Genomic DNA, 25540 nt, shown 5'->3' on the forward strand with positions numbered 1-25540 from the left:
TACTAATCTACAGAGCACAAACTCCCGTCTTCTTACATACAAGCAGAAAGTACTTATGAGTGGACAGACAACACAGTCTTTCACTTTGTCCGTGTCTGGCCATTTCCCTCACAGGAGGAAGGAAACATGGATCGGGACTCGGCACTCACCCTGCAGCTGTTCTGTGTCTCACTCACACCACACTCACTCTGACATTTAGATCAAAAACCATGGTTTATTCATACTACACAATGCTGACAACGTTTTCTAGCTGGAATCTTAATAACACTCATACTCTGGTCGACCAGTTGCAAATGTTAATGTTTTTCCCAGAGTCGGCTTGACACACGGTACCAAACACTTAAAGCAGATGATAATATTGAACATACAACCTATAAGCCCCATGATTACACCTTGGAGAACCCAGGCTACCATTTGACAGGCTATCCACTATATCCCATACCTGTAGGAGAGACCAACCTAGGTCCCTCCTATTGTCAACCACCTGGGAGAGAGTACTTGTTCTTGTTTCCATTCATATGACATACAGTTCCCTTTCATAGGAACTCACCCAAGGAGTCTTCCTACCCCAGCTGGCAACCAAAGCCATGAGCTCACCTCCCTGGGAGCAGCACGTATGGCTGTAAACTGTGTAGGATGTCTCCTCAAGACATATGGGCTCCACTTACCATACACATACCTGGTCCACCTATGGGTGGTCCTTGTCTGTCCCTGCAGTGATCAGGTGAGGAAGGGAGTCCTTCAGAGAAATCTCAGGGTGCGCCAAAAGTGTCTCCCTCTCAGCTGGTCCTGCAGCGAACAGAGCTGGTCCCACCTGGGCCGCCAAATTGACTACAGGAATTGAACTCTATAACCTCTATAACTGATACAGTCTCTCATGACATACTTATACCAAAGTTGAGGAAGTATGGGATAGGTGAGTGGACAGTGAAGTGGGTCGAGAATTGGCTGACTGGCAGAGTGCAGAGGGTTGTCGTTGGCGGTGCAGTGTCTGGCTGCAGGGCTGTAACTAGCGGCGTCCCCCAGGGGTCTGTGCTGGGTCCGGTCTTGTTCAGCATCTTCATCAACGACCTTGATGATGGGATAGTGACCACCCTCAGCAAGTTTGTGATGACACGAAGTTGGGAGGATTGGCTGACACACCTGAAGGCTGTGCTGCCATTCAGTGAGACCTGGACAGGCTGGAGAGCTGGGCAGTAAGAAACCAGATGAGGTTTAACAAAAGCAAGTGTAGAGTCTTGCACCTGGGTAGAAATAATTGCATGCACCAGTACAGGCTGGGGGAAGACCTGCTGGAGAGGAGCTCTGCTGAGAGGGACCTGGGAGTCCTGCTGGATGACAGATTGACCATGAGCCAGCAGTGTGCCCTTGTAGCCAAAAAAGCCAATGGCATCCTGGGGTGCATTAAAAAGAGTGTGTCCAGCAGGTCGAAGGAGGTGATCCTCCCCCTCTACTCTGCCCTGGTGAGGCCTCATCTGGAATACTGTGTCCAGTTCTGGGCTCCCCAGTACAAAAAAGACAGGGATCTCTTAGAAAGAGTCCAGAAGAGGGCCACAAAGATGGTGAAGGGCCTGGAGCATCTCCCCTATAAGGAGAGACTTAGGGAACTGGGTCTGTTTAGCCTTGAGAAAAGAAGGCTGAGAGGGGACAGGATCCAGGTTCTATAAATATTTGAGGTGTGGGGGGCAAAGTGGTGAGGCCAGACTCTTTTCAGCAGTGTGTGGAGACGGGACAAGGGGAAACAGACAGAAACTGGACTACAGGAAGTTCTGCACTAATGTGTGCAATAACTTCTTTATGGTGAGAGTGACAGAGCACTGGAACAGGCTGCCCAGGGTGGTTGTGGAATCTCCTTCTCTGGAGATATTCAAGACATGCCTGGATGCCGAGCTGTGCGACGTGGTGTAGGGAACCTGCTTTGGCAGGGGGGTTGGACTCAGTGGTCTCTGGAGGTCCCTTCCAACCCCTAAAATTCTGTGATTCTGTGAATATCATGGGGTGGTTTGGATGGGGAAAGACTACTGCTTTGAATGACCTTTTGTCAGGGCATGTCCTGGGATTCCTAGGATCCTCAAAATGCAGCACTGCTTCTGTCACTGAAAAATGGGGCCCTGTGTGGGACGAAGGGAGGGTCCATGAGTCCCTGGCCCACCTGACTGAGTATTTCCATGGTCTTAGCAAAGACATACTTACAACTTGAGAATGACAGTTAGCTGTGTACATGGTGGCATGGCCACTGCTGATGGCCTTGAACTGTCTGAACATAACTGAAGAGGCTCAGGCTGATGCAAATCAGCTATTGAATGACAGTGTTGAAAAACTGGAAAGACAGGTGGCAGTTTTGATGGGGAAAAAACCTAATTCAATCATTCTCCTATGGAAGATCAGGAACATCTCTCTGGAAGACCATGGGGACCCTGTACAAGGAAATCTGTATAAAATGGACTCTGTAAATGAAGGCACTAAAAGGTCAGATTTTGAGGTTCCATTTGGACTAGATCTATTTGAGATCTGACTGATTGTAACCAAAAAATGAAAAAAAAATGCAGGATAGGCTGGTGGGAGTGCCCTGACCAGTGTCCAACCCCCCAAACCCTGCTGCCCATAATACAGCAGCTGAACTGATGGATATAGTACAGTGGTTTAGACAGGAACCAAGAGAGCATGCCAGCATAGCTGCTCTGGTTATGGGACATGGAGGCAGAAAGCGCTGTGGTGAATGGACTGGAAATTTCAAAACTGACATCCATTACTACTCACCCTGCCCTCAGGCAAAGACTGTATGCTCTGTCCAACATAATGAGGATAGCCATTTGATCAGTGAATGATTTATGGCTGTGTGTCATATAACATTGCCAAATAAGAATGACATACCATTAAATATCAGCCTGTGGTCCTCTATGGAGGACTAACAAAATTATATTAGAGAATTAGGCATGAAAGAGGCAATCTATGAAGATGATTTTGAGAGCCCAGTCAATAAATTTTTCATCAGGAACGAGGGATCTCATCCTACAGCCATCACCTTTACATCAGTATGGGTCTATGTTATCCATACTGAACCCCCCAGTGGCCCTCAGGTGCTGTAATACAACAGGCTGCCCAATTGATGGGGAGACAAGAGTGCCTACGGCCAGATGCAGGCTCTGAATGGTGGTGGAAAGGTCAGAGAACCATCTGCTGCCATGACTTAGGCGTCCAGCCCCTAAGGTAATCCAGTCTGGACCCATTAGGTTCTTGAGACAACAAATGTTTAAAGACCAGATTAGAGCAGGAGTTCAGTTTAAAAAGATCGATGGACAGCATAATCAGGAAAAAATATCTGTTAAACAGGCCCAAGCACTGAGTATTTATAGTCCAACCTTTTCAGCCAAACTAGATATGAATGTAACTCAAGAAGGGTCTGGATGGGGGCTCTGGCAGAGCCAGAGTTCTTTGTGAACCCCTATGAGGTTTTGGTCACAGGTTTGGCATGGAGCAGAATAAAGATACATCACAGCTGAAAAGCATTTATTGGCTGCCTATTCTACACTACAGGTGGTAGAACCAGTAACTCAGATTTCAGAGGTTATCGTTAAACAACAAGGCCAGTCCAGGGGTGGGTAAAAGATCTAACACACATCTCTATGATGGGGGTGGCCCAATCACAAGCAGTGGTGCGCTCAGTTGTTCTGCTTGCCTGCTCCTCAAGGAGTTAGGAGAAATCTATGCCTGCTGCGTGTTCGAGTGCATGCGCAACGCCATGTGGAGGGCTTATCACAATAAAGATTGGCGGATTTGCTGCGTAGTCCGGTCAGAACTCAGATCTGCGTTGTGCTTCCTGCGGCACCAAACGCCCAACAGTGGCAGTTCCGTGTATTGGCCAGCAGGTGGCAGCAGAGACCACGGAAAGAACGTCTGCGGGACAGACCCTGGGGATCCGTTCTCGTTTGATTATAGGGGAAGAACACAAAGATGGAAGAAGAGGGAAGGGGGAAAAAAAAGAAAAAAAGAAAAAACAAAACCACAGCAAACAAATAAAAACTTCTCCAAACGTAGCAAACGTGAATGTCTGTCAATAAATAAATGAGTAATTAAATTGATGTCCCTTTCCCCTCTCCCCCGCCCCCCCCCCCAACTTCCGAGATGAAAAAAAACACCTGATATCAATTGGACAGATGCACACAGTGAAGCCAGGGATGGTCTGAAATGCAAAGCAGCTGAGCAGCTTTTAGAAGAAAACAGAGTAGTAACAACTTCTGTACCTACATTCACCACTCTGAGATCCTGTCTGGGTCACCCAAGGCTTGTAAATAACCACTGGGTGGGTTCTGATGTCGAGTGATTTGTTGTCAGTTCTCTCATGGTTCTCCGGTCAGTTCTCCGGTGCCAGGATCTGCCACAGGGCATTCTGACCACGGGCATCATGTTTCTACGCTGCCGCCTGCATTTAACAGGCAATGGGACTGCCCAGCATGTGCAAGGCAGCACCTCTTTCACACCACCAGAATGTTTAAGGCTGTTGGGATTGTTGTTAGCGTCCCATTAACACTGAGGCTAGAGATACCCTTAGGATTGACATTACTATTAGCATTACTTTGATGGTGCCCTATCTGGGTCATTTCCAGGGGATGTCAGGAGTAAGGCACAGTGTCAGGAGAAAAAGAACAGACTCTGTTACTTTATAAACGTGATAATAGAGAGAGTTCATTGGAAAAAATACAACTCTTACATAATGCAAAGCATGCTTCTGATTGGATGCAGGCATCATCTGATTAATATTACTCTTAAGGTAAAGATTATTGTTACCTTACTGATTGTTTTTTGGATTATGATCAGGGTTAAGGTTCCTTTTGCTACAAACTTGTAGCATCATTTTTGTTGTTGCATTTGGAGTTAGAGACGATTTTAGAATCAGGGTAAGGGTTAGGGTTAGAGTTACATTGCGGGTTAATGCTGTTATCTTTACAGCTCCTGTGAGGGTTGGGGTCTGAGTCAGGTGTTTAAAAAATGAAATGAAAAAAGCATAAAAAAAATATATTGAAAGCTTCAGATTTCCTTAATCTTTGTGGGAATCATATATTGTGCAACTCAGATCTACCTCTTTGTGCAGTGACTGCCTGTAAATTTGCTAGAGCCTAATATAATATGGCCTTGTGCTTTCTGCTAACTCACCTTCATTTCATTTTCATTACATTTGCTTGGTAGTCAGATTTTGGTGTGTGGATATTTTAAAACAATCTAACTGACATTAGCAAAAAATTAAAAATAAAATTAAAAAAAATGCACAACAGCATCGTATCAATTTTTATAGATAAGATAAAGAAGAGCAGTTTCCCTTAGTTTTCTGTGCCTCTTTACTTTCTTACCCTCTCCCCTTGTGTGAGAAACTCTCAAAGTCAAAGATTTCTAGTTAGGCAAAGATGGCAGCGATAGCAGCAGTGCTTATTCATTACTGCAATACTGCGCGCACATCCCCTATTGGCAAGGGAGAAACTGCACACTAGTCAGTGAAATCAATTCTGTTCTGTGCCCTAAACCCAATGCAGGTGATGCTCTCATGGCTCTCATTGGTTGAGCATCTCAGGCTCACAGACTCCTCGAGACTGTGGCTAGGATTCATTTCCATAGAAGGTCAATTACCAACCTCTTGTTTTTAGGTCTGCCTTGTACTTTTCTGCGGACAGAGAAGGGCAATGTTTCCAACAGTCAGTACATTCATTCTGTGCTGTGCTGGGCTCTACCCACCCTGTATTTATCTTGTGCTTGTCTCAATTCTACCCATGTCAGAATGCCCCCAGTCTGAACTTAATTCTGTTCAGCAACTTTCTTGGTGGAAAAACTACTTATACAGCTGTTTTACAAGAGGGTTATACATTCAGTTAGGGCCTACACTATGTACTGAAAATACTGGAAACTTCCACTGCAAAAACACAATCTACCTCTCCCATCTGTGCAGCCTTGCAGACCCAGAGCATGCCAGGTTATTTCTGCTTTCATAGCATTTGCATGCTGTAGGGTGAGCACAAGGTTCTGCTGCTTGATTCTTCTGCAAGAGCTGCCTACCGGCAAATGGTTGCAGGGATGGAGGATGTGACAGAAAGCATTTGTCTCCACAAGAGCAGAGTTACATTCAGTGCAGAGTGTGAGAGTCAGGTTGGTGTGGAAAAGCACTGACACGCTGGGGATGATGCAGTGCTCACATGTCTAACACTCACAGACATTACTGTCAGAAGGATGGTGCTGTGTTGTGCTTCTACCTTTGGCAGCCCCTGGAGAAATGCTGTGGCACACAGAACACCTTTGTATTGCACTGACTGCTGCCATGCAGCATGGATTTAACACACCAAATCCAGAGGAGCATGACTGCATCTAACTGCCCTGAGAAAAACTACTGTAGCTGAAGAGATGAGGAGGCAGCTGCTCATCTGCAGAACAAGCAGCACTGCCAGACATTGGGCCAGGTGAGCACCTCCTGCTGCAGCGTGATGATGACAGGGCTGGAGATGATCTGCAAAGCCAGCTTCAAAGTGGGAGACGTGAGTCAACATGGCAGGAGGACAGAGGTGTTAGGGAGCAGCCAAGGCATCAAAGAGTATCAAAAGGCTTTGAAAAGTATCACAAAGCGACAGCCAGGAAGACTGGGATTATCATGAGCAGCAACCTGGATGCTAGAGATTATTTGCTGCCATACAAAATGGTAGAGATCTTGCTGCTGACATCCCAAAGCCAGGCAAAATGGGAACCCAGAGCTCTGCCTGCACGAACCCCACAGCCAGAGTGTTGCAAGCTGAGCTGCCTTGCTGTTTGTTGCATTCATCCCAATCCCTGTGAATGAAGACTCGGAATGCAGCCAAGGCGATGATTGAGCATGAGAGTGACTTTATTCAATAAAAGACAGGAGGGTGTTGGAAGTAACCGCGGGAGACAAGTCTCATACTATCATGGTCAACAAGCCTCGTTTATTAGGTGTTACAGCATCTTATTTATACAATCAGTAATAAGTTCATGCATATTGCAAAAGTAAAGCTCAGGATTGGTGAATTAGACATTACTTCATCTGACCTTTGTGGTTAGTCTTATGGATACTTTTTCTTTGCAGCTTTGTCTACACCTTGCTACACATCTTGCTTTTCCCTTAGGCCGTCCTTGCTTCTAGATACATATTTCATCTTTAGCTACATACCCTGTCTTTTCACATACTGATTTCCCCACAGCTGCTTAGCTCGTGACCGTCCCTAGGATAAACCGTCTTTGTCTTTAATCACATTCATTCTTTTACAATTTAACTAGAGGAATCTCTTCATGTCCTTTCTCATGAAGCCATTCTGCATAAACACTCTCCACATTTCCCCCGTTTTCTTTTTGGACGACCAAGGATACATTGTATTTTGAGTCAACCATTCTCATTAGTGCATTTTGCAAGCATTTAAAGAGGCAAGGAACTATTAATATGATAGCTATCAGTACCAGACCGATTGTAATCAAATGCTGTAGTAGAGAAGTAAGCCAGGGGCCTAAACCTAAACTTCTAAGCCAGTCATCAAGACCAAAACCAGATTGCACCTGCAAACGGTTAGTTAATGCGTGCAGCGTTTGTATCTGTTTATGTATAGACACGGAGTGGTCTGATAAGTTCATACAACACATGCCTTCGAACTCCTCACATCCGTGCCCCTGTGCTAGTAATAGAAAATCAATTGCTGCTCTATTCTGGAGTGTAGCATGCCTTACTGAATCCACATCCATCAGTAGTTGAGATAATGCCTCTGAGGTGGCATTCGTTTGTTTTGCTAGCCAGCAGCCTAAACCATTTAGCATGGCTAATGCTTTAGCAGCGGCAACATTAGCTGACAAAATAGAGGCAAATATTCTTCCTGTTGTAGACCAAAATTGTACCTTATCCTTACAGTCTGGGGTAAAGGCATGAGTTACCCTTTTCACTCTAGAATGCTGTCTGTGAATTTGGAGGATCATAGAAGTATTTGGAGTAAGCAGTGTTAAATGACCTAATGTGCATGGTCCTCCTATTATCTTAGAGGGGACTCCTGCCCAAGCCCGATCCCCACATATCAGAAACACTCCATAGGGCAATGTTATAGGGTTGTTAGATGAAACAGATATACTGGTGCTTGTATAGTTACACCATGCTGATTGATTTCTATATACAAGCAGGCTAGAATTTACACTTCTTGGTTTGATTTTTGATCTGTCAGGCCCAATTCGATAACTGCCGGTCCAATTAAAATATATGCACCAATCGGCTTTTACTGATCCCAAAATTTCTAATTCTTGTGGTTCTAGAGGGGCTACAGGAAAGTGTGGTATATATGCATCCCAATGGTCTGCGTAGCCCTTTGTACCTTTTGATTGGCAAGGCAGAACACCTTCTGGACATGGAGGAGTGTCCAAAGGTATGCCTACCAAGCAGGTAGAAAAAGGATTGCCAGGAGATGATAATGCTAAACATATGGCATCTTGACCCGTCTTGTTGGCTAACGTAACCCAGACGTTTTCCTTAGGCTGCGGAGGGGCCCAAAATGCACCACAGCATTGCAGCCAGACCAGAACTCCTAGGGCTGTTAGGCCCCAAGAGCTCTGACTGTACCGCCGCATTGATAGCTTATGACGCGAGACCTCCTAGCAGCTCGAGCTCTCTGAGCGAATCTCTTAAGCACCCAGCAAATACGGGTCACTGATATAGCATCTGGCGATTGATCTTCCTCCGATTCTGACTCTAGCGGTTGGTCTTCTGCACACCAGGTTTTATCACACTCTCTGCACCACAGAAAGTGTTGGTTAATGTAAAAGACTGATTGGTGGTACCAACCCAATTTTCCACAACCACCACAAAGAAGCAACGCTTGAGCCTGATGCTCACGCACACCACATCCCCAACACCTGTAATATCTATTAGATGGAATCAGTCCTCGTATGTTATCCAACGCATGTATCAGTTCCATATATGGACCATAGAAATTTTGAGTCACTGTTGACTGAACATGCCGAATGAAGGTCTGGAGTGGCTCCTCAATCAGCTGGAGACACTCTTCCAACTTTTCTGCAGTCACCGATCTGTAGTCAGTCATCCAGGTTCACTGTGCTCTCCGGGATGCGATGGCGTCACCGGCTTGGTCCAACGAGCAGGAATCCACTCAGAACCTGTAGGGGTTGAAACACAAAGGTAGCCTCGCCCTAAATAAAGCACTCTTGCAGGGCCTTTCCATTCCCCAGTTTTCAAGCATCTATACCTAACCCACATTTCTTCTTCAAGATGCTTCTCTGATTCTGGGCTCTGTAACTTATGTTTTTCGGCTGCAGGACAATCTGAGGATCCTATTATGCATAAATGATTCAATACAAACAGTGCCTTAGCAAGCCTTTCCTGCATGTCCTGAATTTCTGAGAATTTCTTGAGATAAGTTTTCAAGGTGCTATTTGCTCGTTCAACTATTGCCTGCCCTTGTGGATTGTGTGGAATGCCAGTAATATGTTTAACACCCCATTGTTGTAGAAAACGTTGAACCTTTTGACCTATGTAGGCAGGACCATTATCTGTTTTTAACTGTTTGCATACTCCCATGACTGCAAAACATGCTGTGAGGTGTCGGGTTACATGGATGCCCCTTTCCCCAGCCTGAGCTGTTGCCCAGATAAAATTGCTGTAGGTGTCAATGGTGACATGCACATATTTTAACCTTCCCAGACTGGGTTCATGGGTAACATCCATTTGCCATATTTCATTGACTGATAAACCTCTAGGATTAACTCCAATTCCCAGACCCATTCCATTGTTGTGATTTGCACAGACTGGGCAGCTTCTGACAATGGCAGAAGCATCTGTTTGAGAGATCTGAAATTGCCTCTGCAGTCCTCTGGCATTCTGATGGAAGGTAGCATGAGCTTCCCTTGCCAGAGTAAATTGTGACATTGGTACTGCAACTGATACCAGCCGATCTGCCCTCTGATTGCCTTCTCCGAAACCCGTGCTTAATTTATGACTCCTGATATGGATAATGGAGTAAGGCTCTGTTCTGTTCCTGAGGGCTCGCTTGAGTTGTAAAAATAACTCATATAATCGCTTGTTCTGAACCTCCTTAACAATTGCATCCTCAATTCTTGAGGCCACCCCTACTACATAGAGAGAATCTGAAACCACATTCAAAGGCTCAGTGATATTAGAAACAGCCCACACTACAGCAAGAAGTTCTAGTGTTTGTAAACTGTCTTCAGGGACCGCCTCCAGTGTGTGTTGCTGCCAAATTCCCTTCTTTTGCCAAACAATAGCTGCTTTGCGTGTCTTTTTCCCAGCGTCAGTGTAAACAGTTACAGCTTCCGAGATGGGTTTGTCCCTTCGCAAAGGCACGCCAATCCAGCTCCATTCACCGATCCATTGCAATGCTCGTGGAACAAGTGGACCTGTTTCTATTTTAGCTCCCAAGGCTAAAAGCGCTTCAGCTAGATCTGGCGAATTCAGCAAATACCAGTCTAGCGTTGCTTTTTCCATGGGAAGATAAACTGTCTGTGGTTCCAGACCGCTAATTTCCAATATACGCATGCGGCCTTTTTTGACCACTGCTGCTAGATTTTCAATTTTTGTGGTTATTGTTTTCCGTTTTTGAAGAGGTGGCGAAATCCACTCCAGGACCCTTTCCCCCGTTTTCTTTTTATGCTGAGTAACTGCACCAAGGAGATGCATATCGCTGCTCCAAATGGTAAGAGTCAATGGTACTGTAGGGTCCATGCGGGAAACGAACCCTTTGGTAATACAGTCTGAAATTTTTTGTAGCACCTCCTTTTGTTCTGGCATAAGAGTCACTGGGGTGCAAGGGTCCGTGCCTTTCAGTAGGGGCAGCAGTTTTTCTAGTAGCACATTTGGGAGACCTACTATTGGTTTTAGCCATTGTAAGTCTCCAAGGAGTTTTTGTGCATCATTAAGGGTAGAAATGTCCGTAGCAATGGTTAATTTTTGCGGTTTCACCTGCTTATTGGTGATTTGCCATCCCAGATATTTCCAGGGCGTGGATTTCTGTACCTTTTCAGGAGCTATAACTAAAGAGGAGGTTGCCAGCACTGCTTTGATATGTTCAATCTGAGAGTCTGTGAATGGATCCTTTTGAGCCAGAAGAATATCATCCATATAGTGATAAATAATAGTGTCCGGCATTTCTCGGCGTAACGGTTGCAGTGCTGCGTCGACATACAGCTGGCAAATGGTTGGGGAGTTACGCATTCCTTGTGGTAACACTGTCCATTCAAATCGCTTGTCGGGTTCTCCCCTATTTATCGCTGGCAGAGTAAAAGCAAAACGTTTTGTATCCTGGGGGTGTAAGGCAATTGTAAAGAAACAGTCTTTCAGGTCGATGATGAGGATGGGCCAATTCTCGGGAATCATAGAAGGGTTGGGTAATCCGGGTTGTAGCGCCCCCATGGGCTCCATCTGGTCGTTGACAGCCCTTAGGTTGTGCAATAGACGATATTTTCCAGATTTCTTTTTGATTACGAATATCGGAGTATTCCAAGGGCTAGTAGACAGTTTCAAATGCCCCTGGGCAAACTGCTCCTGCACAAGTTGATGTGCTTGCTGAAGACTTTCCCTTTTTAGTGGCCACTGCTTAACCATGACTGGAGTTTCTGTAGTCCATGTAAGTGGTAGTGGGAAAGTCCAAGCAATGGCCATTATACTAAAGGGTGTTCATTGGTAAGAACAAGACCCAGTTGAGCCAGCACGTCCCTGCCGATAAGGCAGGATACCGTAGGTGTAAGTAGTGTAAGTGAAAAAATTGCTGTGGCTCTCCTGCCATCTATTTCCACTGTGAGCATGGGGGTTCGGCTTGCCAGTGTCATTCCTCCGACCCCTGACACTGTGGTAGTTGAAGATTGAAGCGGCCAGTCAGACGGCCACTCCCCTGGGGTGATAATTGATGTATCCGCTCCTGTATCCAAAAGTCCTGTCAGAGTAATACTCTGATCACGGTAGTGCAGAGTGCACGATTTTTTCGGGCGCGTTGATAAATCAAGAGTAAGCAAAGTTAATTTCCCAGTTGAGCCAAATGCTCCCTGTTTTCTTGGCTCTTGTTTAAGGGGAGTCAGTCCTTTTGCTAACTGCGGCAGCGGCACTAATTGAGCTAGACGCTGCCCTTTAAGTATTTTTACAGGCGGGTAAGGGGTGTGTACCATGATCATAATTTCCCCTTGGTAGTCCGCATCTATTACTCCAGGTAAAACAAACAGTCCCATCATGCTGACAGACGATCTACCCAATAACAGTCCTCCTACTGCTTGTCCATTAATCATGACAGGGCCAAATAGTCCAGTAGGAATCCGATAGGGCTGATTAGTCAAAATAGTAACATTTACTGAGGCTGCCAAATCCAAGCCGAGGCTCCCGCTGGTGGCAGGTTGGGGTTGTTGCTGTTGGGGGTTGCCGATACTGCAGCTGCTACTTGTGTCTGAGCGCGGCTGCTGCTCGCGCTGCTTTTCGAGTTTCCCGACCTGTTATAGCAGGCAGCAGCGTTGTGAGTGTTGGATCGACATTTGCTGCACCAAATCCCAGTGGCTTGGCAATCGCGACGAAAATGTCCAGTTTTTCCACAACGGAAACATTTCATACGGAGGCTGTTCTGCGAGCGTGGGTTTGTAGCGACTGCAGCTTGGAGGGGTGCAAGGGCTGCTAGAACCTGAGTATGTGAGGATTTTGATTGCTCCTGAAATGCTTTTGCCTGCTCCTGCAACCCCTCACTAATTTTCTGCAAAGCACTCACTAAGAATGCCTGGGTTCCAGTTGGAACCGAAGCAGCCTTTTCTAACAACTCAGGGATCGACCAATCTCCGGGCAATGTATTGACCAGGGATCGGGTTGAGGAATTACCATTTTGAAGCACACATTGTTTAATCAAAGCCCCTTGCATATATTCTGGAACACTAGCCTTCTTAATGGCATCCACAACTTTATCTATGAAATTACCTAGCGGCTCCTCACGTCCCTGTTTTATTCCCATGTAAATGGGCGTTCCTCCCGGAGCTTTTATACTATCCATAGCTTTCCTGGCTAAATTCATAGTTTCTTGCAAAACTTCAGGGTCAGAAATCGCCTGAGCCTCTATTCGAGTCCATGCCCCAAGACCCAACAATTGTTCCATTGTTACACCTGCTAAGGGGTCTCCTGGTCCTCTCTGAACTGCTGCAGACGCCACAGCTAACTGATGCCAATGAGCATTAAACAATATTAACTGATGAGGAGTATAAATCAATTTCGTGATACTTCTAATATCTGCTGGGAGAAGGATATGTGCACTAAAAAGATAATCTAGCATTTGCCTGGCCGGTTCACTAGTCACTCCATATGACCCTACAGTAGCTCGCAACTGTGATAACATCTTCCAGTCTAGAGATTGAATCTCAGCCTGAACTCCTCCCTGCGGCAAGGGAGCATAAACAACAGGAAATGCAAGATTCTCAGTCACTGCCTGTACTAATTCATTATCACCATCCTCTATTCCGCGCCTTGCCAGCATAGCCCACAACTTGCGCCTTTCCCTTGCAACAGTCCCCACAAAATCAGACCCAGCTCCAGAGATCGGACCCGACCCGCGCAGAACTGACAGCTCCGGAGCTACCGAAAGCTCAGAGCAGCCGGACGGCTGCGGCTGCGGCACAGACGGTGCCGAGACAGGGAGCGGCGCCGAGTCGGCTCCGGACGGCGGAGCTCCGGACAGCGAAGGGGGGGGGCTAGAGGAGACCTCTGCGGGCTCCGTTGCTAGGTCAGCCTGCACTTCGCGAGGGGGTGCAGAGGGCACTGCGGCTGCAGACGGCAGAGTAACGGAAGAAAAAACAGGGGGGTTTGGAACGCTAGTGCCCCATGGCAGCCCATAATCTTGATTCTGTTTTTGCGCAGCTTGAGCTTCCTGAGCTGCCCTTTTTTCCGCCTGACTCATCAACAACTCATTATGCACTGCTTTCCACAACTTACTTATCTTTTTTGCCGACTTATCATCATCTAAAACTAACTCCCACAACTTATCCCCATACCGCCGCCACTCCTCTAATGTATGCACTAAGTGGGGGTTTGCAAAAAAGCCATATGAGACCGCGTGGCTCAATAAAGCAGGGAGATCCTTTTCTAAGTCTATACCCTTAAACTGTCTCCGCCTAAGAAAAGCGGAAAATAAATCATATGCTGCTTGCCTGTCCATTTTTACTCACGTCGGTACCGTTGCAGCCCTCCAGGCTTCGGCAGCACGTGTCGGTCGAGCCCACCTGTCGTGGTCGCTCGAGACGCGGAGCTCCAATTTTAGCTCTTTTCGTCGTCCGTCGGGCTGTGAAATCCGGACCCGAACCCAACGCAGTTCTTCACCCGTGGCGCCCTTTTTTCCTTATCACGTCGAGGGTCACCATTTGTTGGAAGTAACCGCGGGAGACAAGTCTCATACTATCATGGTCAACAAGCCTCGTTTATTAGGTGTTACAGCATCTTATTTATACAATCAGTAATAAGTTCATGCATATTGCAAAAGTAAAGCTCAGGATTGGTGAATTAGACATTACTTCATCTGACCTTTGTGGTTAGTCTTATAGACACTTTTTCTTTGCAGCTTTGTCTACACCTTGCTACACATCTTGCTTTTCCCTTAGGCCGTCCTTGCTTCTAGATACATATTTCATCTTTAGCTACATACCCTGCCTTTTCACATACTGATTTCCCCACAGCTGCTTAGCTCGTGACCGTCCCTAGGATAAACCGTCTTTGTCTTTAATCACATTCATTCTTTTACAATTTAACTAGAGGAATCTCTTCATGTCCTTTCTCATGAAGCCATTCTGCATAAACACTCTCCACAGAGGGCTTGAGAGGTCAAGGGTGAAGATGGGACTCCTCTTGTCAAGATGAGAGTGGCTCAGAGCTGGTGCTGCTGCCTGGTGCCTGGGACTGGCAGCCTGACTCTAAGTCCCCATCTAAGATGCTCAGCTTCACCTCACTGATGCTGCCCTGCTCCTGCATGGTGGTGCTGCTGCTGGGACACTCGGGCTGTGCTTGGGATGGGCAGCACTGCAAAGGCGCTGGGTCACAATCCAGGCAGGTGACTGCTGTGTCTGGCAGGCTCAGGTCAGGAGCTTCAGCAGAGCCAGGAGATATGAGAGCATGAACGTGGATGAGCCCCTTGTGTCCATCACTGTTACCATGTGGAAGGCTGTCATCTGAATTGCAGCGATTTATGCTTAATAAGATCTCTCCATTGATGGAAACACACTGCACATCACTACTTGGTTTGGATCTTTGGGGTTGACAAGGGCTCGAATCACCTAGGAAGGCATAGAAACACAAGGGTTAGTTTCAAACATTTGCAAGTTGAATCATGAAAGGTTGTTGATACTTGGTAATAGAGTGGCAACAGGAAGAAGCAAGTAGGCTTGAAGCAGCATAGCCACTGTCTTGAAAGTGATCCTCATTCAGGTCCAGCTCGTGTGTTGTTTCACTGTAATCTGCTTCTTTGTGTCTACCTAGTGGGCAGCAACACTCGAGCTGTTACTGATATCATTGAAAAGAACTGGAGACAATTGTTCTATTCCTAAGAGCTTCAAGGTGCCTAGAAGCACAAATAGAAACCAGCAGTATTTCATCACTTCACCAAAAGGAAGGTCAAACACCTAAGCTGTGAAGAGCAGTTACAGAACCTATGCATAAGATCACACCAGACATACTTTGTTCTAACAACAGTTATGGCACATAGTCCATTTCCTTCAATATTCCCAAAATGAAATGGTGTGGAGCATTACAGGGAAAGAAACACTGCACACAGACACTATGACCCTGATTATACTCAAGCAGCAGACTTAAAACAAGTCAGAGTTTTTGATTCCAGGATATTTCAGGACCTATCGTGTGAAATTCAGTTACACAACAGTGCCTAGGTGCCTGCGTTTCAAGCAACTTTCAGATCACAGCCATGTAAAATAAAAACAAATTCAGTGCAGAAATAGCAAGCCTGTACCTTAATACTCATGAGATTATCCATTTTTTACAGCACTCTGACTAAGTTCTAAAACTTGCTCATCCCAGTTCACTTCAACAATTTCCACCAATTCAAGCAATGCAGTTCTGAGATCCTGTGTATGTCAGGCAGATAGAATTGAATAGTGCAGAAATAGTCTCTGACAGCTTTAATAGCTCCGTTCTGCTTACAAACTCTCAGTCCAAAACTATTCGCAGTTTTAAGGCAATGAACACCTGAAGCAGTTGGATCATCTGCCATTTGCCGCATTCTGCTTCTTGGCATCATGATTAGCACAAAGGGTTTTCTGCTGTCCTGCAGAAATGGACGAAGTCCTGCTTACAAATGGACCAAGTTTCAGTGTACAGCAGAGTTTGTACCAGACTAAAAAGCCACGTCATTCAATTCATGTGCTCAGGTTGTTATGCACTCCGAAAGGAAACAGAACTAACTGTTGGATTCTGAAGGCAATCTGTGGGGTCCTACATTACCTCCTGATTCTGGAAGAGGAAATTCTAATAGCAAATGCAGACCTTTGATCTTTGTAGACATGAGAAGAGCTGGCATTTAGGAACATTCATTTCAGGGAAATCAAATGATGTGTCTATATTTTTACTACAGATAGTATAGGGAGCAGCCAGTTGAAGAACCAGATACAAAAAATCCAGCCCATTGGCAGGAAAATACTTCTCCTTAAATTCTGTATGCTATCATGGTACAGAATTAGGCTACAGTGCCACATAGGCCAACCAAGCGTAGAACCAAATCCACAAAATACTGGTAGACAAAGCAGCAAAAACAGGGACAATATTCAGCAGACTGTGCTGTGGCCTTTCTACCCACAGCTCAGCATGTTCTGCCATCCGAAAAGCAAGGCCTCTTGTCAAGCTCAGCTATTTCCCTTCTCAGTGTATTCTAGCACCACTGATACCCACTGGTATCCTCCTGTAGAGTGCCATCATATTGTCATCATCCAAAGGAAAAACCCACACAGCAGAGCATACAGCACTACACCCATGCTCCAAATATCCGCCTGAAAAACAAAAAGACAAGCTTACAAACCTGAAGCACCTCAAATGGCTTCCTGACAGACTGGATTGTCTGCCCTTGCCAAAGCCCACATATAGCCCATGAAAAGCTGGCTCTTTCCCTCAGGAAAAAAAGCCTTATCGTCCCAGAGAAAGCATATAACCCTAATTCAATTGCCCTTCCACTCAGCTTAGAGCACTACTAAAACCAGCATCTTCACCTTAGCTCATCACACTGCTGCAGTTCCTTTTACAAGGATTTCACTGGCAAAAATTAAATCAAAGCCGTCACAAGGGATTTAGCACAGTTACGTGTTACTGGCTACGAGAGCTGTCAGCACAGTCACCTGTCTGGCTTTGCTGCTGTTCTATTTATGTACAGGCACAACAAGGTTCAGACACCTCACAGTGCAATTCTCACTTTGACTGTAAAGAAAAAGGAGGCTTGAAAAGCAGCGTGTGGAAAACAAAGAAACAAGAATTAGAACAACAGTGGGGCCATGGCACTTGTAGGAATTGCTCCGCCTTTAACAGCGATTCAAGAAGTACGAGGGCATCCCAAACCAGACCAGTTTGGACAGATTAACAACTGCAAGTAGTGGGTTCCAAAATTCCAGACATGAAATCAAAGCTGGAAAAACTCTTCACATTTTCATCTCTCAATTTTTAGTTCATTGTGCATTACAACGGAAACAATTCTTCACATACAACTTGGAAGCTAAAGACAAGTCTGACAAAACAGACTGCACAGAAATGATGGATAATTAACAGAGCAAATTGCTCTTTCAAACACTTAGTAATAGAAAGAGATCTCTGAAGTTGCTGTTCTGTAGAGCACCAAAGCAGTCGCTTGAGGCAGTTCAGGATTAGCCTGAGACAAACCAGCCAGCTGTGTGAACTGAGACCAATTGCACTTTTCTAGTCTGTGGCCACTGACAGCTTCTGAGAGCTACCAAGCGATGCAACCTAGCAGAATTCAGAAGGGAAACCAAGAGAGCCTACCTGAGCTCCACTGCCTTTAAATGCTCTGTGGAGAGGGAAGGGAAAGAGGGGAAAACAAACACCGCTCTACATCCCTCTGAGCCAATAGACACTTTGCCCTGGATTAGCTCTGGTGCTGCATAAGCTGGGCTTCCACAGCATGTGTTCAGGCGGTAATCAAGGCCTGCCTGGAATAACACAAAAAATAGAGAGAAACGTTTGCTTTAACAGAGTTTATGTCTTCTGGTCATAACACTTGAGAAGCCTCAGAGGCTTCTTCTCCTGTGCATATTTTCATTCATCTTAGAGTTTGCTTTCATTCAATGTGACCTCTCTAGGCAAATATTGTCTAAGACCATGAGCATCACATAAATGTGCAGATCTCAAGCTGCTCACTTATCTAGTACCCTTCGCATGATGCTTTATTTTCCTCAGCTGATCATCTAGATTGTGTCTGTTGATTGTGCAACAACAGCCTGTTGATCTCGATTACCTGTGAGAGGCTCTAAATTTGGCCAGGAAAAATCATTTGAGGATAAGTAATTATCTGGGACTCAGTAAGTCTTCCCATGCTTTCATAACAGCAGAGATACACACACACACAAACTCGTGGAACCCCACTGCTTTGCACAATCCTGTGCACACTCACGTGTGTCATGCACTGATTTCCCAGCCAGTCCTCATAGGGTCTCTTACTTAGGACGGGAGTGTAGGGGAGCAGCCAGAAGCTGTTTGCATTCCCTGCTGTCTGCTGGGCAGCTTTGCTGGAGATGCTTGGGTTGCTTTGTTTTTCCTTGGGAGGTGGGAAGGAGCTTTGGGTTGGAGGCACATCCCGTGCCAGAGCATCCCAATGGCACGTGTGGGGCACTGATCTGCAGCAGATGAAGGGGAGGAGGTCCCAGCACAGCTCTGCACCATGCTCTGCCACACTGGGCAGCTTGTTCCTGGCTCAGCAGCGCCATCAGACAAGAAGCAGGGAAGGAAATCAAGGATGGGGGGTACCATCAAACGCAGTTAGTGCATGCCTGTGCAAGACAAACAGACCCAGAGCTTGCGGGTTGTTCCTGCTTTTGTAGCATTTGTGTGCTGTAGCTGAGCAAAAGGTTCTGCTGCTTGAATCTTCTTCTGCAAGAGCCGCCTACCGGTAAATGTCTGCGGGGATGTACTCGGTGTGCACGTCTGAAGCCATTTGAGAACCTAGTCGTTCTTGCTGCAGGACCCCAGTCTTCTGTTAAAAGCTGAACGGTCCCCAGAGCACCTGTTTCCATCAGCTACCACCATCCAAAGCAGCCAGCCTTCTTACAGTCACCTGGCCCAAACATTCCTTTTGCTCTACACTTGATTCCTGCAAGAGATGGGAGCTCGGCACGCACACCATCCTTCCAACACCCCATCCCTGCAGCAAGGGATCACAGCGCTGGCACAGCTGAAACAAAAAGGGTGTGCGAGTTTCCTGTTAGCACTCAGTGTGAACCAATCTACCACTGAGCAACACCGTGAGTCCCCACTCACCTCAGCACAGGTCAACCTGTAACCCCAGCCTTCCCCTATCCATGTGCACAGGCACACCCATTCACCACCCTGCCTGCTTTGCACACCCCCATGCACACTCTGCATCGTGTGCCCTCCTTTGCATTCACAGACGTGTGCCAACCACCCCTGGGAACACGTACGTGCCTACACCTTCCACAAACACCCCTTTGTGTACACCTGTGTGCAACCCAACTCCTCAGCACACGCACGCGTTTGTGCCACCCTGTCCATGCACTCACCACGTGCCCTCCAGCAACCAAGGATTGCAGAGATGCTCCAGACTGTGCCAGAGATGGAATCTCAGAGTGCTGGGACATTATTGATCACTAAGGAAAACACTTGGAAGCATATTCAATCTGCAGAAGCTGTAATTACTGGGCACAGTTAGCTTTCCTATGGCTCAGCTGGAGGAGGCGGGTGCTCTCATACATCTGAGACACTCGCACAATGTTGGGATCATTCTGATGGAAACTATGTCTTCAGATATCATGGTTAAAACCATCCAAGATGATCATGCAGAGCCTTAGCTCTTGAGCAGCACTTCCTCCCCACCCTTCACTACTCCAAGCAGCTCCAACAAACTTCTCAGAAGAAATCCAGGCCAGCACAGACCTGGCAGACCAGAACCAAGTGCAGCTTGTGGGACGGTAGTGCCCACTCCTTGCTTCCACCCTGCTCCAGCAGGTTAAGGAGTCTGAGCCTCACTGGCCTTTGACAACTCAAGACTTTCAGCACCTCATGCCAACATTTCTCACTAAGATACACCTAAGGCATTGAATTCTCTTCTCACTACCTCCTCTCAGTCCTCCCCTAGGAACAGAAACCATTCAGATTCTACAGCAAACTACAGCATCTGCACTGCAAGAGCACACTGAACCACCTGCAACAATGAAACATGGTTTTGGAGAGTGGGTATGAAAACACACCTTTAGACAGCTGTCTCCCTGTAGCCAAAAGGAAACCAAGAAGGAAAAGTCCAGCCTGAAACATGCCCATGCTACTAGCCCAGGCTTTTCACAGTCAATGCAGAATCCATCCTGTTCTTGAGGTAACAAACGACCAGTGAGTCTCCCGTTGCTCCACCCCTTCTCCTTCAAAGCCTGAAAAAGAAAGAATAAACAAGCAGAAGAAACCCAGACGTACCTTTCCACACACAGAGCAGAAAGTGGAACAGCAGTTGTCTCCTTCCTGAGACATGGTGGGGAGCATCCCAGAGGAAGCCCAAGTTCTTTGCTTCTCTCCACAGGGACTTCAAGCACTCTTGGCAAGAGCTGCTTTGGTTCTTTCTTCAATTGCTTCCATCACCAGAATCTCCTTTGGAAAAGGAACCCGAATGAAAGAATCAGCAAATGAAAAAGAATGAGCAATAGCCACTTTACCAGCTTTCTTCTGACACTCAATTTAGACTCTTGACTCAGGCAAGGTCTTAAAATCAACTGGTTACAAGAACTGTCCCAAAATATATCCAGCTTCTGTACAGCTGCCATTCTTTCTGACAGCGAGTGTAATCACAGAATCATAGAATGGCCCGGGTTGGAAGGGACCTCAAGGATCATGAAGATCAATCACCTCCCTGTCCCTGCTGGCCATCCCCTCTTCTGATGGAGCCCAGGGGACCATTTGCTCTCTGAGCTGCAAGAGCACGCTGATGGCTCACGTTCTGTTTTTCATCCACCAGGACCCCCAGGTCCTTCTCTGCGGGGCTTCTCTTAAGGACTGCTCCTCCCAGGCTGTAGAAATGCCTGGGATTCCTCCAGCCCAAGTGCAAAACCTTGCACTTTGCTGTGTTCAACCTCATTAGATTCACGTAGGCCAACCTCTCGGTTGAGCACCCTCTGAATGGCATCCCTTCCTTCCACTGCATCAGCCGCACCACTCAGCAAACAGCAGAAGGTGCACTCCATTGCATCATTGGTGTCTCTGATAACCATGTAAAAAAGCACTGGTCCCAAGACAGACTCCTGGATGACACCACTTGTTATCGGCCTCCACCTGGACACAGAACCATGAATCACCACCCTCTGTCTGTGGCCTTTCAACCAATCCCTTATCCACCAGGTGGTCCACCTGTCAAATCCACATCCCTCCAGTTTAGAGATAAGGATGTGGTGGAGGGCAATGTCAAAGATCTTGCTCAAGTCCAGGTCAATGACATCTGTTACCTTCCTTTTGTCCACAAATGCCGTCACTCCATCATAGAAGGCCACCAGACTGGTTAGGCATGGCCTTCCCCTGCTAAAGCCACGCTGCCTGTCTTGGATCACATGCTCATTTCTTATGTGATCAAGCATGTCTTTGAGGCAGATCTGTTCTTCACCATCTACATCAGTTACACATTTGAATCAAATAATTGGTGTTCCTGTCACCAAGAAAACCTCTTTGTCTTCTACTCCTGCTGCAGCTTTCACCAGAAGCAAAGGAAGAGACCACCTCCTAGATCCAAATTTTAAGAAACCAACACCCAATAGGTGTCATCTGAAGTAAAATAGCAGAGAAATTAAGATGACTCTTCTGCATCCAGCTTGGATCACTCCCTCACTCAGGCACACCACCATCAGATCAAGGAGATGCTGCCTTCAGCTTAGAGACTGTATGGGAAATCACAGCTTGAACCTCTGATTAATCAGCTGAGGGAAGTATTGGGTCAGCTGCGGGAGCACAGGTGAGAGTAATCTAGCTGTGCTCCCAGAAGGGGTGGACCTCGACTCAACCTCCTCTGAGACCTCATTTAAAGGCTGACCACCACTGAGACAGCATGTCTTAGAGATTGCTCCCTAGTTGAGGTTGCCTCAGCTTTCTAGTCAAGGTATCGATATTGGTGAGTTTCCCTTTGCTAATAACCTTAGGCTATTTACCACCATCTTGGTTAATATCTTTTTATTAGCTACCCTTACAGAGACCATAAGGGTTTGGGCTTCCAAACTCTCAGCAAGCATTTGGATCAGCCAGCTTCCTGCCAAGGAGCCCCCTGCATCACTGCTGCCTATTCTGGTACCGGACCCGCAGATGCTTCAGAGCTCATTAGCATGGACTTCCTTCCTCCCCTCAGCAGCTGCTCCTGCACTCACCTTCATTCCTGCTCAGATACTGGCCGCTTCCAGCACCAGCTGACCTGCAAGACACAGAAAGGAAAGGTGGGAGTCATGCAAACGCACAAGCCCAAGGCTGTGTCACCACCACATATGGCAGCCTCGGGAAGTCAGCTGAAACTACAGCCTTTGTCAGAATGGAAACAGGCACTGTCAATTAAGTGTGACCTCTGAACTCATTGCCACCATCAGAAATAGGCACTGAAATCGCTCACTTCACTGCAGCTGGTTAACTCCAAATTCTTTTGCTTTTGGGAAAATGCGGACACGGAATTGAAGGACACCAGAAAAACGACATCTACTTCATTGTAGGTGGTTAAGCTTGGAAGCAGGACTTGAGCAAGAAATGCTTCTCAGCTCCTTGAAAGGCACTAATCCTGACCTCTGCCACAGGTGGCTGAGTGACACAGAAGTTGAGCTGCCCATTCAGAAGCACGTGGAGCAGGCCATGGAGCGGTTACATACCAACACATGAACAGGCACTTTCCCATTGGAAGGGAAATCCCTTCTCCCTGCCATGCCATGCCCACACCGCTCCTCAGGGCTGCACTGACAGCACAGACAGAATTGAAACATCTTTTGTCATCATTGTGGTTTTTCACAGACCCAGACAATGAGATACTGGGTTGCTGTGTGGGTTCCCAGGTGGCACTGCCATTTCCAAGCCATTGCTTCCTAGGGGCACAGAAAGGAAAACGCCTGAACAAAATTTCACCCAGAGATTGCTATTTTACCATTCTTCCATGCAAAACAGGAGGACAGTACAGCGGATTTGTGCAGCTGCATCAACACCCTGGGTGCTAAAGGAATGCAAAGACAGAAATATCAAACCTACAAGGAGGGAGGCTATGTTTAGTAATATCTTTTCTCATTTACAACAGGCAGTTGGCACTACTAAAGGAAAATCCCAGGCCTCAGGTTCTGACAGTGCGACAATCTGGCACGGACTCAGATGTGAGTGATCCAAATGGTTTATTCCAGGTTCTAATACAACTTCTGTGAATTCACACGTTTTCTCTCTTAACTTTCCCACAGCCTTCACATGTCCACAGAACATCCCACAAACTCTCCTTTACGGCGCACGTAGGCACTCATCCCACCAGAGCCATCAGTCATTACTAGCCATGTGCTTCTCCTCCAGTCACGGACAGTATCACACGGCCATCATGCATCTTAAATGACTTAGTTTTTCTGTTCTTTCTGGAGGTGTCCTTGGTTCCTAGCCTTACCTTCTCATGCCGTTCATCTTCCTCTGCAGCTCCTGCTCTGAAGAGTCTTCTTATGTTCCCACATGACAGGAAGAAAATGAAGACACAACCCCTGCCACCAAGGTCAGCTCTGCAGCACACGTTACCTGAGGAGCACTTGGCTACTCATGCAAACTGCACAGTGCCAGGAAGATTGTTACATGTTGCACTTCTTCTTCTCCTGGCTCAGAAATTAAATTTTCTACCTAGAAAATGGAAAACAAACAAACAAGCAAACAAAAAACAACAACAACAAAAAACACCTCACCTGACATAAAGGAGACATGATTGTTACTATGGAATTCCGGAGGGCAAGGTATTTGCCCTCTCTATGAAGAAGCTGACTGCAAAGGACTAAGAACAGCCACGATCACGTTGAGAACTTGCGGGTAAAATTCGGGACTGAACCAATAATGGGCTTCTGGAGGTGAGGGTCTGCTCCAGGCCGCCTGGTCAAGGGAGCCTGTTGATGGGCCCTGCTTACTGCAGCTACCAGAAGCACTGCGCTCACTGACTCTCAACTTGATGGGGGATTCCAGTCAGGCTGGGAAATCAGCATGGCTGGCTGCAAGCTGTCTGAGAGACTGCTGGACTGCACTGGGAATAACTTTGTGGGCCAAGCATTAAGCACACCAAGCAGAAGGGAAGCATTACTGGACATGCTGCACAGCAGGGGTTAAGACTGGAGGTGGTCAGGGCTGTAGTGACCATGCCCTCCTAGAGTTCCTCATCTCAAGGAATGCGGGCCTGGCAAAAAGCAAAGTCAGGACCCTGAGCTTCAGGAGAGTCAGCTGCAGGCTGTTCAAAGAATTCTTGGACGAGAGACACTGGAAAACTGTTCTTAGGGGCAAAGGGTTCAAACATCCCTTTGTGTGCACCTGTGTGCAGCCCAACTCCTCAGCACAGCCCTGTGCAAGCACACATTTGTGCCACCGCATCCACGCACTATCTATGTGCTCACACACACTCACACAACCACATCCCTTAGTGCAGCCCTGTGCGCACACACACTCACACATGTGTAACCCCTTCCTTTCACTCCCAAAGTGCACGCACACACCGGTACCACAATGTCCTTGTGCAGCTCCAACACTCTGCACACCCCTGTGCACGTACATATATGTGCATGCTCGTCCTTGCACACATACCCACAGACCTACACACACCTGAGCAACACCACTGGTTTGTACACTCATGGACACAAATGAGACCTTCTATTGTGAAGGTCTCTTCGCTCATTTTTCACACTACTCTACAGTGTCCTCCTGAGCCTCCTTACTCCTGTTGCCAACTGCTGATGCAGGGAATCCTGAGGAACCAAGGATTCATAGTTGTTCCATCAGTAGTCCTTGGTCAGCTCTCCCTCCCTGCCCCTTCTGTTTTGATCCCACTAACCAAATTTTAGTTAGTCTGAAAAGAGGATGGAAACCTCCGCAGCAATTAGTTTCTAAATATCTTGCAATGGGCAGCTTGTAGGAGCCCCATCTCAATGCCCACAGCACAGGAGGCAGGACTGCTTAGCCCATGCACTAGTGCATTTACCAGCACAGATGTAAGCCCAGATCTATGCACACCAAATCCAGGCTCTCAGTTTGCACAAGGAGGCATCCATGGAGCTGAAGTATTAGGCAGATATTGTGGTGGGGCAGCAGTTATTGAGACGCCAGACAGAAAGGACACAGATAACGTGG

General features: G+C 46.8%; 2 protein-coding genes across 2 annotated transcripts; both read right to left on the bottom strand.

Moving 5' to 3' along the window:
- Positions 1–6921: 6921 nt before the first annotated feature.
- On the bottom strand, positions 6922–8622 carry LOC146756195 (syncytin-2-like). The gene has a single exon (XM_085525016.1). The coding sequence runs from the start codon at positions 8593–8595 to the stop codon at positions 7258–7260; it is 1338 nt and encodes a 445-aa protein (XP_085381142.1). The 5' UTR covers positions 8596–8622; the 3' UTR covers positions 6922–7257.
- Positions 8623–11739: 3117 nt separating this feature from the next.
- LOC146756196 (uncharacterized) lies at positions 11740–14401 on the bottom strand. Its single transcript, XM_085525015.1, has one exon. The coding sequence runs from the start codon at positions 14172–14174 to the stop codon at positions 12336–12338; it is 1839 nt and encodes a 612-aa protein (XP_085381141.1). The 5' UTR covers positions 14175–14401; the 3' UTR covers positions 11740–12335.
- Between the last annotated feature and the right edge of the window lie 11139 nt (positions 14402–25540).

This window comes from Coturnix japonica, chromosome 28 (genome assembly GCF_054131305.1).
Source record: "Coturnix japonica strain WE chromosome 28, WE-NBRP24, whole genome shotgun sequence".
NCBI classification, from domain to species: Eukaryota; Metazoa; Chordata; class Aves; order Galliformes; family Phasianidae; genus Coturnix; species Coturnix japonica.